This window comes from Lagopus muta, chromosome 7 (assembly GCF_023343835.1).
Source record: "Lagopus muta isolate bLagMut1 chromosome 7, bLagMut1 primary, whole genome shotgun sequence".
Classification (NCBI taxonomy): domain Eukaryota; kingdom Metazoa; phylum Chordata; class Aves; order Galliformes; family Phasianidae; genus Lagopus; species Lagopus muta.
This window is the reverse complement of record NC_064439.1, coordinates 6,030,340-6,046,166: the sequence shown is the minus strand read 5'-3', so window position 1 is coordinate 6,046,166 and position 15,827 is coordinate 6,030,340. Positions and strand designations below refer to the sequence as shown.

The window sequence follows — 15,827 nt, the reverse complement described above, 5'->3', positions numbered from 1 at the left end:
GCAGGGCTGGTTGCTCTCACTTCTGAATGCATTTCTCCCTGATAACATGCCAAAATATCCAAGAGCTGAAGGCTGGGAAGCAAAGTGGTTTCTTTTTTTACAGGCAGCGGTACCTTACCTGCACCCATATCAGCAGTGTGTCTCTCCTGTCTCTCTAGAAGATTGATGGAATAGTGATGGAGAACTTAACTGAACAGCTTTTACACCTGGTACTCTTATGATATACAGAATGCTCTGTGCTTGGAAGCTAAGTAAACCACTGCAGATGGCATATTAGGACATCTGAGTGCAAAGCAGCTGATAGGAGGGTGAACCAATAAGACCAGTGTGGGTGCCTGTGAAACTTGGGACTTGCATGCATGAGCCCATCAGGGAGCCCTGCAGCATCCCAAGGTCAGGCAGTGTAACCAGGAGGGCTGAACAGAGAGAGAGGACAGACAAATTGGCCCACTTTGGCTGTGGGAGACTAACGAGAGGTCCAATACACACTGCCAAAGGGAGGAGGATGGACGGGGTGACACCTGAAGATCCCTTTCAATGCCACCTCTCCATTTGTACTTCACCAGCTGCCAGCGCATGGAGATGGGTCTCCTCCAGACAACTTAGCTCCCAGTAAGCAAAGACCATCACCCATGATGCAAAACAAAAACTTGGACCCGATACAAACATGAAAAATCACTGCACCAGAGATGCTCAGTTCATTACGCAGTAAAACATAACAGAGCAACGCTGCAATTTGAAGCTCAGTGCATTTGCCTGGCTCTATACATACTGTGGTCTTGAATGCTTATCACCTCCTGCTAATGGCAGTAGAGTATTTGCCACAAAACTTAATTACCTTGTCTGGGAGGAAATTTTTCCTGATTCAAACCTCCAGGAGTGCAGTGTAGGATGCATTTGGCCCCACTGGGCATTCTTATACTCTCACCACTGAAATCCGGGTGATAATCTGGGACAAACTCTAAAAATACAGCAGATGCTCTGGGACATGTTTTATTGGTCCTTCTACACGTGTGTCAGAAAGCACAAGGCCACAGGTAAGAGCTGAAAGCCAAAGCTCAGTGTGGTCCAGCTGGATGCAGAGAGGTTGGATGGCAGCAGGAGGGATAGGGATGCTCTCGGTTGAAATATCCCTGCTGGCATGGACGATTTCGGTGGCACGATGCTTCCATACGAACCTTCTCACTGTTAAATTGCAAATGGTTTAATAAAGCCAAGTCCAGCTTTTTAAATAAAACTTGGAATTTGAAGGATGATGCTCTTCTGCCAACCGAACACCTAGGGAGGGAGGAAGGCGAGGGAGCTGGAGAGATGAGTGTTTGGCTCTGTGTTGCTGTAGTCAACATACACACTGCAGAGTAGCTGTATTTTCAGGTCAAATATCAACAACTAAAGACAATGTGGGCAAATTAATGGTCTGACAGTGATAAGAAAAGGGGAACGTTCTTAAACTAAAAAGAGAGCAGATTTAGGTTAGATGTTAGAAGGAAATTCTTTACTCAGAGACTGGTGAGGTGCCCCATCCCTGGAGACGCTCAGGCCAGGTTGGATGGAGGTGCCCATGCCCACAGCAGGGGTGGAACTGGTTGGGCTTTGAGGTCCCTTCCAACACAAGCCATTCTATGATTCTATACTACACTCATTTACATAGGTTGGTAACTGAAGTGGGTGGTGGGACGTGTCTATGGGAAGCAACCAAGTGTGTTCTTCTGATTGAAGGAATGATGCACTTCTGGGCTTCAGACACTGCAAAACCCCATGGGATCTGCTGGCAGGCACCCAAGGGAGTGCAGCATTTAATACTGCCCTCACACGCTGTGCCCAGCGATGCTTCATGCCTTGCCCTCCAGCTCAGCTGTGTCAGCATCATCACAGAATCATTGAATGTATTGAGTTGGAAGGGACCCATCCAGTTTTAACCCTTCCATGGGTAGACACCTCCTAGCAGACCAGGTTATCCAAAGCCCCATCCAACCTGATACTGAGCACCTCCAGGGATGGGGCATCCACAGCTCTCTGGGTCAAGTACAGTGAAGAAAACACCTGAAAGGAACCATGTGCATGAGGCAGCCCGCTGGCCCTTTGTCCTGTGTTAAAGATAGAAAATGCAGCCCTTCACCAATTAAGCACACACCATCATTGCAGTCAGTCATATGATGCCCATAATCCTCCTTGTCTGAGCACAGAAGTCTCCATGCTGAGCATGGACGTGCTCTGGTTCCCGGCTGCTGGCAGGGTTGGGGTGTGGATTAAGGCCGGGACTCTGCTTTTTTTGGGAAGCTTTATCGTGTGGCTCTGATGCTGCCTGCTGCTATTTAAAATACCCCCCAAAAAAGGAGGGGAAAAAAAAAAAAAGGAAAATACCAAATTGTGGATGTTCACAAAACTGTCAGTCTAGGGGGTATCTCAGGAACAGACCCCTTTGCCTGCTGTATCCTCCCGAGCTGTCAGCACCTGATGCCTCACTCCATAGCCTGGAGCTAAGAAAAGCCCTGAAAGCAGCAGTGTCTGCCCCATCCCTCACTATTTTTACTGGCCTTGCTGAAGCCAGAGCACAAAGGGCAAATTTGTCAGCACAGGGGGGGCTTTTTTAGTGCAAAACCCACGAGCTTATTCAGACAGCGGCAGGGATGATGCACAGGAGCGTCTGGAGGTCCTGGCTCTCATTTACAGCTGCTGCAAATATAGAAATTCCAGTGAAGTTAATTGTAGATACCGACTGACAACTTAGGACACTGTTATACAAGGGCTGCTCTGAAAGTAATGCCTCCTATTTTGTAATGCAGGCCCACCATATCAGAGGTGGATGTTGGTGGGATGGCAAAAAAGGTTGAACCTTCCCAACCATATTCTACTACATTTTGTTGCTGTGTGACAGATGGCAGCAGAGGGGCAGTCTGACAGAATGGTGTCTGACATGGAAGTGCCTATGAAGCAAAGATGTGGAATTCAACTCCTCCATGCAGAAAAAAATGGCTCCCATTGACATCCATCAATGCTTGCTGAATGGTTATGGAGACCAAACAGTAGATGTGCGCACAGTGAAAGTCAGACTCCCAGCAATAACTCCATCATAGCAGCTGTGAAACAGTGGGTGCAGATTTGTATGAGCGTGGCATGCAGACTTGTTCATGACTGGTGAAAATGCATAGCTAATGGTGGTGCCTATGCTGAAAAAATAGTGTTTTGTAGCTGAGGATTTGCACTATCAAATAACATTATTGAGCTCTTTGTATCAGTTGTAGTTTCCATGGAAATAAATAAGAGGCATTACTTTTGGAGAGACCTACGTGCTATTAAGACCCCACTCCATAGAACACATTACTGGGAAGGACTTTGATGGCACAACAGGGAAAGCGAGAATTTATTAGCTGAAGGTTACTCACATAAAGTCATGCACATGTACCCATATACACATTTCTGTTTCTCTTATCCAAGCATTTTGAGAACAGTGCGTGCCTCCTATCCCACCCACAGCACTGCGTTAGGAACCAGTATGGGAAATGTAGCCAGAACACCATTTTGCTGCCTTGGGTCGCTCCTCACCTGTTGCAGGCAGGTTTTGCTTCACAGGGCTACAGAGCAATCAGAGAGCTGCATCACTGACCTGCACCCTGCAAAATAAATCCACATCAGCGCATACAGGAGGAGATAAAGGAAACGCCGGTCCCTTCCCTCTGTATTTTCCGTGTTTTATAACACCTCTGTCAGCATACATTGCCATTCACTGCAGAAATTACATCTCACGAGTGCTACAATAGGATTTGAAGATAAATGACACATGAGCAGCTCAGCTCTGTGCCGGCTTAAACGATCCCAGTACCTTCATCACGTGCAGGATATCGGGATGCACAGAGCCCGCTTGTTCCAACTATCATGAGACAAAGACTGAGTGTCATAAGGACTCCGAGCAGCACAAAATCATCCGGGACAGAATGTATTTCAGTGTCCAGGTCTCGAGCTCCCAGTACAAGAAAGACAGAGAGCTGTTGGAGAGGGTCCAGAGGAGAGCCGCAAAGATGATCAGGGGGCTGGAGCACCTCCCCTATGAGGACAGGCTGAGGGAGCTGGGCTTGTTCAGCATGGAGAAAAGAAGGCTGCAAAGTGACCTCATGGCAGCCTTTCAGTACCTAAAGGGAGCCTACAAACAGGAGGGGAATCAACTCTTGGAAAGGGCAGATAACAGCAGGACAAGGGGAAATGGTTTTAAGTTGAGGGAGGGAAGATTTAGGTTGGATATCAGGGGGAAGTTCTTTACAGAGAGAGTGGTGAGGTGCTGGAACAGCTGCCCAGAGAGGCTGTGGATGCCCCGTCTGTCCCTAGAGGTTCAAGGCCAGGTTGGATGGGGCCCTGGACAGCCTGGTCTAGCATTGAACATGGAGGTTGGTGGCCCTGCATGTGGCAGGGTGTTGGAAATTCATGATCCTTGAGGTCCCTTCCAACCCTGGCCATTCTGTGACTCTGAAGGAGGGCTTTCAGACCGCCAGGAGCAGTGATGGCACGTAACCCTAAGCCTAACCGCTACCTCCCTCCAGCCCCATTTCCAAAAACACTGAATGTTGGTGAAGTTCTCAAGTGTCCTCGTGCCTGAGCTGCAACATTCCCATGCGCCATACAGCTCCTGTGCTTTCAGGTTGCAAGAGGTGAAAACATTTTAGCTTTTCAGGCGGGTAAACACCTCCCTGTGAAACAATGTAAGCGTGGTGGGCTGCCGCCCAGGTGCTCAGCGAATAAAGGAGAATCCGGGGAATTGCTTACAGGGGGTCAAAACTCACCCTGGGGGATACAGGGCACAAATTGGGATGCTGGGAAAGGGGCTCCGTTACGGTGCTGTGATTGAAACCCTGGGCAGCCTGGTCTAGTATTAAATGCAGAGGTTGGTGGCCCCGCATGTGGCAGGGGGCTGGAGATTCATGATCCTTGAGGTCCCTTCCAACCTGGGCCATTCTGTGATTCTGTGATTGGGGAGCCTGACCAGAGGGTTGTGCTTCTCTTGGTCAGAGCTGAAAATGAAGGATGGACACTGATGGGTGTCAGCATGTTTACACTTTACTGTCCTATCCATTTCTCCATCCTTCAGCGGCTTCAAAACTTATCCTTCAACGAAACAAGCAGCCCTGTAGATGTCACCTCGGGTTTGGTCTTCTCTTGAAGCTGTTACATTCCCTGAGCTTCAGCCAGGAACTCCCCTCTCCCCATTGCCCCCATCTCCAGCCCCACTGCACCCATGTGCAGTCACAGAACGGTAGAACCATTAAGGACCAAAAGACCTCTAAGAACATCCGGTCCAACCATCAACCCATCCCACCATGCCACTGTCCCCCATTGCCGCATCTCCATGGCTCTCGATGATGTCTGATCACTGATCATGTCCTCCATGATCAGTGACCCACTGCCTTCATGGGCAGCCTGCGCCAATGCAGGGAGCAGGGCTCAGCCCCCAGCTCTGCCCTCTCACAAACACATCTCCATCTCATTTCCCACCCATGCTTTAACTTAGCCAGCTGCCACAATGTACCTTGCTTTCTCCTGACCCCCTGTGGGCTTTGGTTTCAGTGCTGTTTGCTCCCCGTCTGTATTATTTTGGACGCTTTCCTGCAGCTGTACCAGCTGCACAGTCCCTATCACCCCCCCATACCGCATGTGGAAGGTTCTGTGGCTGCCCTCCCCTTCCACAGCACACACACGAGGAAGCATGGCAGCATAAAGGATACCGGTCATCAGCTCCTCGCAGCTCCACTTGGGATCCCGCTCACAGTTCAGAACGTGTTCCACTGTTATACATACACAAAAACCACCTTTCCAGAGATTACAACCTCTCCTTAAGTTTCCCAAAGGTGAAAAAAAAAACAAACAACCACCAGAATTTCTCCGTGGAGCAAAGCGCTTCCCAAAGTTTGCAGAGAACGATTTCTATTTCCTCTTACCTCCCTGCAGGGCAAAATCCCCGAAGCTTAGCGCACCCAAGATGACCATCCCCTTTTTCCACCCTCCTTCCCTCTAACACCCCTCCGGGCTCCCCAATTCCGGACGATCGCATTATAATTGCAATAAATCGCGAGCGGAGCACATCGTCCGCAGCGACGGCGATGGAGAGAAGCCCGCTAACCCAGGGATTGCCCTAACAAGGGCAGCGCAGGGGCTCCTTCCGCACCTCCCGGCGCAGCGCGGCCGCAGGAGCCGCGGGCGGTGCGCTGCGCTCCGCGGTGTTGACGGGCAGCGCCGCGCCCCACTCAGAACCGCGGAGCCCCCGCGCCGCTCCGCCCCCCTCCAGCCCTCTTTGTATCAAACATCCGGGTTTCCCCCTCGCTGGCTCCGCTTTGGCTTCTCCTTTTTTTTTTTTTTTTTTTTTTTTTTTTTTTTTTTTTTTTTTTAGAAGCCATTTTGGACTCGGTTCAGGTTTTTTTTTTTTTTTTAAATAATTAAAAAAAAAAAAAATCTCCTTTCCTTCCCAATCCCCCCCCCTCCCCCGACCCGATATTTTTTTTTTCCCCAATTTATTATTATTATTTTTAATTTCCCCCCAATGAAACTCCCCACCTCAATCTCTCCTCCTTCGCGATGCCGCGCCCCGCGCCCCCTCCGCGGGCTCTTGCCTGGACGCGGATCCCCTCGCAAAGTTTCTCTTCCGAGGGAGGGATGGGGGGGGGGGGGGGGGAGGGAAAAAGCGAAAATAAAAACAAAAAGAAAAGGGGGGGGGGAGCCAACAACAAACATAGAGAGGAAAAAAAAATAATAAAGAAAAAGGGGTGGGGGAGCGTTGCGCGTGAATTGCGCGGAAAGCCGAGCGGAGGGGGGCGTGTGCGCTCGGCCTCACTGCTGGGGGAGCCGGAGGGGTTGGGTTGGGTTGGGAGGAGGAGGAGAGGAGGAGGAGGAGGAGGAGGAGTGGGGGGAGGCGGTGTGCGGTGCACGCCGCGCTCCCAGCACAAAAGCGCAGCGAAAGAAACTCTTGGAAAGCGCGGAGCGAGCGGCGGGGCCGGGCGGAGCGGGTCGGGCTCTTCCTCTCCACTGGATACATTTTGCAACTGCGAAGGAATTAAATCCGATTTTTCAGGATTTATTATTATTATTTTTTTCCTCCTCGTTTATTTTTCTTTTTTCTTTATTTTTTTTCTTTATATATATATTTTTTTTTTTTCTCGAGAAGGAGCACCGCGTCGCTTCCCTCCTCCTTTCCCCTCTGCTTCCAGCTCTTTATTTTGAATACGTTTTACGTTTCCCCTTGGGAAAGAGGGGCACGCGAGGAGAGAGAGAAACAAACAAACAAACAAACAAAAACCAAAACGCAAAACCACACCGTGTGAAGGAATATGAGCGCTTCGTGGCTGACTTTGGCCGTGCTCTGTGCAACTTTGGGCGCAGGTAAGCGCGTTCCGCCGTGTTTACCTCTATGCTCGGCTTCCCGACCTCACCATTGAATGGGCCGGTGCGGTTCTGTGCAGCCTTAAAAGCGGAGCGGAGCCCCCAGACCCGCCGGATGAACCCCATCCCTCCTCCCCCCCTCCAAGCTGTGAGATGTTTAATTGTTTTCTTGCCTCTTCCCCCCCCCCCACCCCCCCCGCGTTTCTCCCAAGCTCTGTACTGGCAGGACGGAGCCTTGCCGTGCTGCCGCCGCTTTTTTTGTTCCCTTCGCTGCCGGTGGGAATTAGCGGCGATGTAAACACGGCGAGAGATCGAGGAAACTTTGCGGCAATGGGCATTGACTCGTGGGGGAGGGCTGGAAGGGATGTGTGTGTTTGGGGGGGGGATAAGAGGGGGTACACAGACACAGAAGTTGGGGAGCCGGGGGTGGCTCCGCTCAGGTGTTGGGGCAGCGCGTGCTTGTGTGTGTGTGCCCCGTTCTTACCGGGGAGCTTAACCCTGGGGGCAGAGCCCCCCCCAAAAAAAAGAAGCCACATGGGGACTCTCCCCTCTAACCCTACAGGGCTTTGCTTGTTTGCACCAACCGAGCCCTATGGGGCTGTTCGGCGGTGCTGGGAGAAAGTTGGGCAAAAGGGGGTGTGTGTGTGTGGTGGTGAGGGGGGAGAGCATCCATCCAGGAGGGGTTTCTGTTGCACGGAAGGGGGGGGGGGGGGGGGGAGAAGGTGTTAAATTTTTGTCATTCATTTTAATTCATTGAATTAATTCCGCCTTAATCGAACAGCTTTGCCCCCAAAGTTCAGCCGGAGGGGGAGGGGGGCAAGGGGTGAAGTTCTCGAAGCCGCCGTGGGGGAAGCGGGGGGCAGCGCTGTTGGGCTGGGGGGGGGGGGGGGGGGGGGGGGTTATCCCGCAGCCCTTTGGGGCTGGGGCAGCACCCTGTGTGCCCCCCCCACAGCCCAGTAACGACTGCAAGCACCGTCACGCTTGAAACCCCGTACCCCCGTTCCCTCTCATTTTATTTATTGTTGTTTATGATTGCTGGATATTCTCCATGGGCAGCGGCTATTTTGTGTGCCCCCCCCCATCCACCTCCACCTTGATCCCCATTCAGGCCCCCTCCATTAACCTGGGTGCTGGGCAGTAACTTGTTACATTCCCTGCAGCCCCGAGGGGGGGGTGACATACGTGGGGATGGGGGACGCGTATATACGGGGAGGGGGGGCATATATAAGAGGGAGGGGCGGGGGGGGGGGACAACGTTGAGGCCGAGCGGGTGGGAGGCAGCGATGCTGTGGCCGTGCCCATCGCGGAGCGGGGAGTTCCCCTCCATCCTATAGCAAAGAAGGATTTGGGGGCAGGGAGGCAAGCGGGGGTGGGGGTTCCTTGTGCCTCTCACCCACCCCACGCCCCCCGGTTCGGCTTTGCCCGCGGGGGGAGCGGTGCCGGCCCCGGGGCGCTCCCGCTGCCGCTTCCTTTGTTCCGAGTGCCCATTAAATATGCGCTGCCACCGCCTGATTGTGGCACGGCGAGCGGTGCCACGCCGCTTAATTGCCATTATCAGCATCGTTATGGCTTTATTTCTTAAGGCGTGCCGAAACCTGGAAGCAGGGTGGAAAAGGCGAAAGGACGGGGGTTAAAAAATGAAGGGTCATGTTAATCTATTAGCGGGGAGCGAAGGCAGCTCGGGGTTGTATTGCATCGCTGGGACACTTGTGTGCAGCTTTGTTTCCATGTGCAGGGAATGGGGGTGAGGGTGTTTACATAGCAGGTATTGGGAAGGTGCTCTCCCGGCTGCAGAATTCTATTACGTGCAGCAAGGAGATGGATGGACGATGTGTTTTCTTTCTGTAGGTCTCGGAATCCTTTTATCTGGTGTGGTTCGATAGAAGGGATGGCTTTCGTGCTGGTTTGTTGTTGTTTGGGGTGGGTTGGGTTGGTTGGTTGGGTTGGGGTTGGTTTTCAGCACGCTCCTATGGCTGTGCAGAGATCGGAGTTGGAGGAGAAAAGTGGTTGATGGCAAAATAAAAGAAAAAAAAAAAGAATAATTAACCCCCAAAGCTTCTTAAATGGATCATGTTATAAAAAGGATAATCTGATGGGGGCATACCTACACTGACCACCTCCCTCCCTCCCCCGAAAATATGATAAAGAAAGCTCCGAAAACACTCGCTATTCAGTTTGTTTGGAAGGGTCCCCTAGCATCGCTCAATCAGTGCTCGAGCAATTCCCTAAACCCCTCCCTCTCTTTTCAAGCCCTTTCTGCATTTCTTGTGATATTGACGAGCATTTATCGATGCGCTCCTCGTTGTCCGGTTTTCCCTTTCCCAAAATAAGAAAGGCAGCGAGTCGCCGTGCCCCAGGTCTGGGCGCGTTGCTGGGTTGCACAGCCGTGCTTTGTGTGTTATGTGTGTATAAATACAGGGCTGTGCAAAAGTGGTGGGCTTTTCGAAATTTGCTTTGACCTCCATTGTTGGTGCTCCCTTGGCTGCCCGCGACAAAGCCGGCGCAGCCCGCTTTTCTTTTATCTAAAAGAAAAAAAAAAAAGTAGAAAAAAAAAATCTGTTATGCTTAATTTTTTGGAATACTGAGGATTCATTGAGGAAAACATTATGTTCATTTTTAGCCTTTTGTTTGCAAATTTTCTGCAGCCCAAATGTTCAGAAATCGTGTTTGAATCTCGGAGCTGTGGAAAATACAGAAGGTGTAAAAGGATTTGTCTTGCAGAATGCATTGCTAAGGCGCTTTTCCGAGCCATTACATTACTTTTATTTTGGTGCAAGTTTAAGTAATGCCATGCAGCAATGAACTGTGCTGCAAATGGATCTGCCCTGCTCTTTCGCTGTCTTGTACTTATCCTCTTGTGCTTGAGAAAGGGAATAAAACTGGCTTCATTAGCTTGCTAATTAAACACAATGAAGTGCGTGGCCCAAGGTTAATGGCGATGGCCTTTAAAAACACAAAACTCTTGAACAGGTGTTGGGATCTATATTTTTTTAATCTGTCATCAAATCCGGATAATTATACCACAGAGATAACCATTGTCACAGCTCCGTGGAGAAGAAAATGCCGCGTTAAAGATGCGAGCAGGCATTATTTTCAGGGGCGTTATTCATACAGCGCAGCCCCCCCCCCCCCCACCCCCCCGCCCCATTTCAGAGCATCTTCTGCTCTCTGCCCTCAGCGCTGATCACAGATTCCAGATCCATGGAGCGGAGGCAGAGTTCAATGGGAGCTGAAGTATTTACGCACTGAAATTTCTGCCATTTCTCGTGGCTCTGGGCAGCCCATCCTTGGCCAATTAAAGCAGCGAGCTCCTGCTCCCTGTGTTAAAGCTGTCACCAACCTCCTGTCCAGTCTGCTCTCCATCAGCTCAAACATGCTTGTCAGGTTTTTTGTGCTTGGTGTGACGCAACAGTTGTAGACCTCCCCTGCTGCCTCTGAATAGATGGTGGAGAAGAAAGAAAGAAACAGACCAGCCTGACTTGTGGGTTGTTTTTCTTTTTTTTAATACTTTTGTTTTTTCTTCTTTGTTCTTTTTCTCCTAATTTGTATTTATTTTTTCCTTTCTCTTCCTACCATCTTCCCCTCCCCCCCACACCCCGTGCCAACAGGGACCAGTGCAGTGCCATGGAACAGGTTGCCCAGAGAGGTTGTAGATGCCCCATCCTTGGAGGCATTCAAGGCCAGGCTGGATGTGGCTCTGGGCAGCCTGGTCTGGTGGTTGTCGACCCTGCACACAGCAGGGGGGTTGAAAATAGATGAGCACTGTGGTCCTTTTCAACCCAAGCCATTCTGTGATTCTGTGATTCGTTCTGTGGGTGGATGAGTGGCAGCTGGTGAGAGCTGGTTCCCCTGCAGAAGTGTTGCGGGTGAGAAGGAACCAATGTCCCTGTTTTACCTGATTGAGACCTAAGGGATAGCAGGGAGGTTTGAGGTTGGACAGCTGGTGAAAAGGTGGACGTGGCACTGAGAGACGTGGGACAGCAGGCTGAATGGGAACTATTGAGTCATGGCCTGAACCACTGATTGAGCACCTGGGAAAGGACCCGGTCAGCCCTGAGGGCACAAGTGAAGGCAGTTCAGCTGTGTAGGAAGGGATGGAGCCTGGCTACACCTCTCTTAGACCCCATTTAAGGGCTGACTGCCATTGGGGAAGGATCTCTTCCTGGAGATCCCTTCCTGGTGGAGCTTTCCCCTTTGAACCTGGAATCTTCTGATACGGGTAAGCAATCTTCTTTTCTAGCACTTTCCTATTGTGCTGATCCTTCCATTGTTACATCTCTGGTGAAACACCTTTTCCCATCATATTGACCTGTCCAATTGCTACACAGCCGTAGCGGTGATGAGTTGATGGTTGGACTGGGTGATCCCAGTGGTCTTTTTCCAACCTTTGTGATTCCATGAAGGTGGCCTTGTGTGCACTGTGCGTGTGGTGTTGCTCATGGAAAGCCTGGACATCAGGAAAATGAGACCTATAAATAAATGAAAGGAAGAAGTCAAAGTTGGCTGTGCTTTTGAGTGCTGGAGTGACAAGTGTTTTGGCTGTCACGTTTCGGGGCCTAGCTGTAGAAGTACGTGTAAAATATCCTGTTAATAGCAATCCTCACCTGGAGCCACACTAGAATAGAGTCATGTTTAGATGGGGCTTCAGCAGCACTGCTTCTCTCAGGCCTGCCAGAATCCAATACCTCCCTACCCAACGTAACCAGGGGCATTATTATTATCAGCATAATAACTGCATAGTAAAAGTTACAGAAGTTGATAAACTGAAGGGTCTGGAGCACAAGTCCGATGGGGAGTGGCTGAGAGAGATGGGGTAGTTCAGTCTGGAATAAAGGAGGCTCAGGGGAGACTTTAGTGCTCTCTACAGCTCTGCTCCCAGGTAACAGTGATGGGACGAGAGGTGATGGCCTGAAGTTGTGTCAGGGGAGGTTCAGATTGGATGTTAGGAAAAATGTATTCTCAGGAGGGGTGGTGATGCACTGGCACAGACTGATCAGGGAGATGCTGGAGTCACCGTCTCTTAGAAGTGGTCAGGAAAATTGGAGATGTGGCACTGAGGGACGTGGCCTAATGGACAGTATTTTTGGTGAGTGGGCAGTTGGGCTAGGTGATCTTAAAGGTCATTTCCAACCATAACGATAGTGTGAATTTATGATGCAGAGCAGTTTGCTGGAAATACTTCTACAGGGAGCAGCACCCTGCTGGGAGGGAGCCCGTCCCCGTGGGCTGGAGTAATGTGCTGTGATTTGGGAAGCGTGGAAGCCAGGAGGTGACAACCCATTGAGTTTAGGTGTAACCAAGACCTGAACGAAGGCCTTTCTGAGGCTTTGGCTTCAGCCTTTGAGGTGCAATTTCCATATAATAGCCTTACAGCTTCAGATCTGCTTTGGGTGAGCTTTCCCTTGCTTTTGGGGTGAGGAGTGATGCTGGGAGGAAGGCAGCACACTACAAAGGTTCCTGCAGCACTTGCTGTCCCAGAGCGCTCTGAGAAGTGGAAACTGCAGTGCAAAATCTCTGCTTTAAAGAGGTGTTGTCTTTCCCTTTTATCCCTCCTTGGCCTTTGATTTTAAAGCTAGCAGGGGGGTGTGATTTCCTTGTGTGGCCAATGGCGCTGCCTGGATCTGAATAATTCAGTGCAGCACTTGGCATTCTGCGCCCTGCTCCCACTTCAGCTCTTTTTCACCCTCTCCTTCATGTGGAGATTTTCACATTGGTGCAATTGGATGTGTTTAAGAGAGGTGTTGGCCACAGATTGCACCAATGCAAGCTCTTCCTTCCCCTGCCTTTCCCATCCGTTAACCATTGAGGATCAGCTGATGTGTAGTATCTTTATTATTCCTTCGCTCTGAAATGCTTCTGGTTCTCATTAGTCATTCGTTCCTTTTAAAGTATATTAAACAAAAAATCACTATCACTTGCTTCCCTGCTTTCCTAAATCTTCCTTGTAAGTCTTCTTGGAGCCGCTGTAGTCAAAGGGGCAGAGAAGTAAATTAAAGATGAAGCACTGCCCACATTCTGCAGACTCAGCACATTTTATGCTTAGATTTGAATACGTGTTGGTCTTTTTTCTTTTTTTTTTTTTTTTTTTACCAATTTCATGTTCTTTTCTCTCTGCCATCATCCTCCTTCAGTACAGCACGGTTTCAATTCAAACTAAAAGTTAAGAGCACCAATTGTCCGTGTACACTGTAAAATAATAATATACTTCCCTCCAGCACACAAGTGCCTCTTATTTCGCCAGTATTCGAGTCTTGCTGCTCTGATTATGTTACTGTGTGTGGCATCCATCCATCATGGTACTTAAAGAAAAATACACGTTCCTGATGCCTAGGTGCTCTGGAGAGATACAGCTCCTCTTTCAGGAAGTGATGCTTGTGTAGAGAGTGGGTCCTTGCCCCCAAAACACCGAGTTGAGGAGGAGGCAGAAGCACAGGGAGAGGTTGCTGGGCAGTCTGATCTGATGGGTGGCAACCCTGCCCATGGCAGAGGGTTGGAGCTGAGTGATCTTCAAGGTCCCTTCCAGCACAAGCCATGCTATGGTTCCATGAAAGGGTGAGCATGTGAGTGTGTGTGAGCTGCGTGTGCTTGTGAATAATTCCCAGCATGGTGATGTTTTGGGCAGGTTGAGTTTCTGCTGGGAGTGGGAGGTTTCTTGGATGGGGCTGTAGAGGCTCGACCCAGAGCCTTGATTTTGACTCACTGATGGGTTTAGGGAGCAGAGCCATAGAATCGTAGAATGGTTTGGGTTGGATGGAACCTCAAAACCCATCCAGTTCCAACCCCCTGTCATGGGCAGAGATGCCCTCCACCAAGTTAGGCTGCCCAGATCCCCATCCAGCCTGGCCTTAAGCACCTCCAGGGATGGGGCAACTACCTCCAGGAATGAGGCAGAGGGGACTGCACTGTTGGTGCAGGAGCTGCTAGAAATTGAACCTATGGTTGTTTGTATCATGTTGCTGTATCTCAGTTTATGACACATCCGGAGTTTACCAAATAGTCATGCATTTGTTGTTTTGATACCCAGTGAGGCAGGGACCTTGTACCACCACATTCATATACGTGGTCCTCTTTATTTAAAAATAACAAACTGCCTTCATGAAAAGATGCAGTACTTTGCAGTCTGAGCTATGTTAATCTCTTATCTAAATGGATGCTTGCTCAAATCAAGGCTTATATTTTGAACTCTGCTCCTCATGTCTGATTCTTTCCCTTGTGTTATAATGGAAGAAGGGGCTCACAGCAACAGAGGCAGTGAATGAATCCTCCTCCAGTAAAGCTGCAAGCAGAACGTATTGCTGTTGTCTTGTAGAGAAGGTAACAAAATTGGGAGAGAAGAGTGTGTCTGTGGCACTTGTCAGAGCAATCCGACATCCCAGGGCTGTGCTGAGTTATCCACCACCACAGCAGCAAAATCTCTCATTGTAACAAATGCACATAGCTGTCACTGCACAGTAGCATCCTAGGAGTTGTGACTGTCTTGACTTCTTTTTTAAATTTAAAGCTTTTCCCATCGTATAACCTGCTTCTGAGCTTTTATATGTGGAGCCTGCAGTGCTAATGCAATGCTTACTCCTAATTTATTGCTCCAAGGTGTGAGATTATAAGCCTCTTGAGTGGATGAGAGGGATAAAGTTAGCTCCAGTTGTTCCTGATTTATCAAATGGTCAATCTGGGCTGCTCACCCTTCCTCCCTCTAGCATTATCTATTTAAAATGCACTGTATAATGTGTGAAACTTTTTTCAGTTTGGCGTTTAGGAATAGCTTGCATGTATCTCATTTACCTCTGCAGACAAGTTTTAAATTCCTGGGAACGCGGACGTGGGTCAGAAGCAAGGATATGTTCAATCAAGCTCCATCTCCTTTTTAAAAAGCACTGCATAGAATGAGGGCATTTCATGCTTTTTGAGCCCAGTTAGTGCTCTGCTGGTGTTTTGCAATTTGCAGGTCACTCCTGCGGGCTTCTGCTCTCTGCAGTTCTGCTGAGCCACACAAACTGTCCTGCTCTCCAGTGGTTCTATTTGCCATTGCTATTTTTTTTTTCTTTTTTTAACCCAGGGAATTTAAGCTTTACAAAATTGATGTTGAGGCAGAAAGCTGAGCATCCCTGCAGTGAAGTTGTGAGGAGACTGGTACCAGTGTGTTGGGACAGCTGACAAGGTGAGCTTGAAGCAGTGGCAACAGTTATCAGTACAGAGGTGGAGGCTTTAAGGAATGGCCTGGTGTGGAATTTCTGTGTGTACAGCTTAACAAAGAGGAGAGCAGAAGGTGCAACTGATAGCTGGGGATGAAGCTCTGTGGGATGTGGTTGTATTGGAGCATCTCTGGCTGGACTGCTCTGCTGCATGTGCCTTTGGGTGAGGATGGATCTGGGGTGTTGGTTGAACATGAGCCATCAGTGTGCCTAGGTAGCCAAGAAGGCCAGGAGCATCCTGGTTTGTATCAGAGAGAGTGCAGCCAGCAGGAG

At 49.8% G+C, this 15,827-nt stretch overlaps 1 protein-coding gene across 1 annotated transcript in view; it reads left to right on the top strand.

Moving 5' to 3' along the window:
• The first annotated feature begins 6,661 nt into the window (after window positions 1-6,661).
• Window positions 6,662-15,827, top strand: part of ACVR2B (activin A receptor type 2B) — a 92,433-nt gene continuing 83,267 nt past the window's right edge. Inside the window, exon 1 of the mRNA XM_048951478.1 lies at window positions 6,662-7,362. Coding sequence (XP_048807435.1) covers window positions 7,311-7,362 — 52 coding nt within the window. The 5' untranslated portion in view covers window positions 6,662-7,310. The remainder of the gene's footprint in view (window positions 7,363-15,827) is intronic.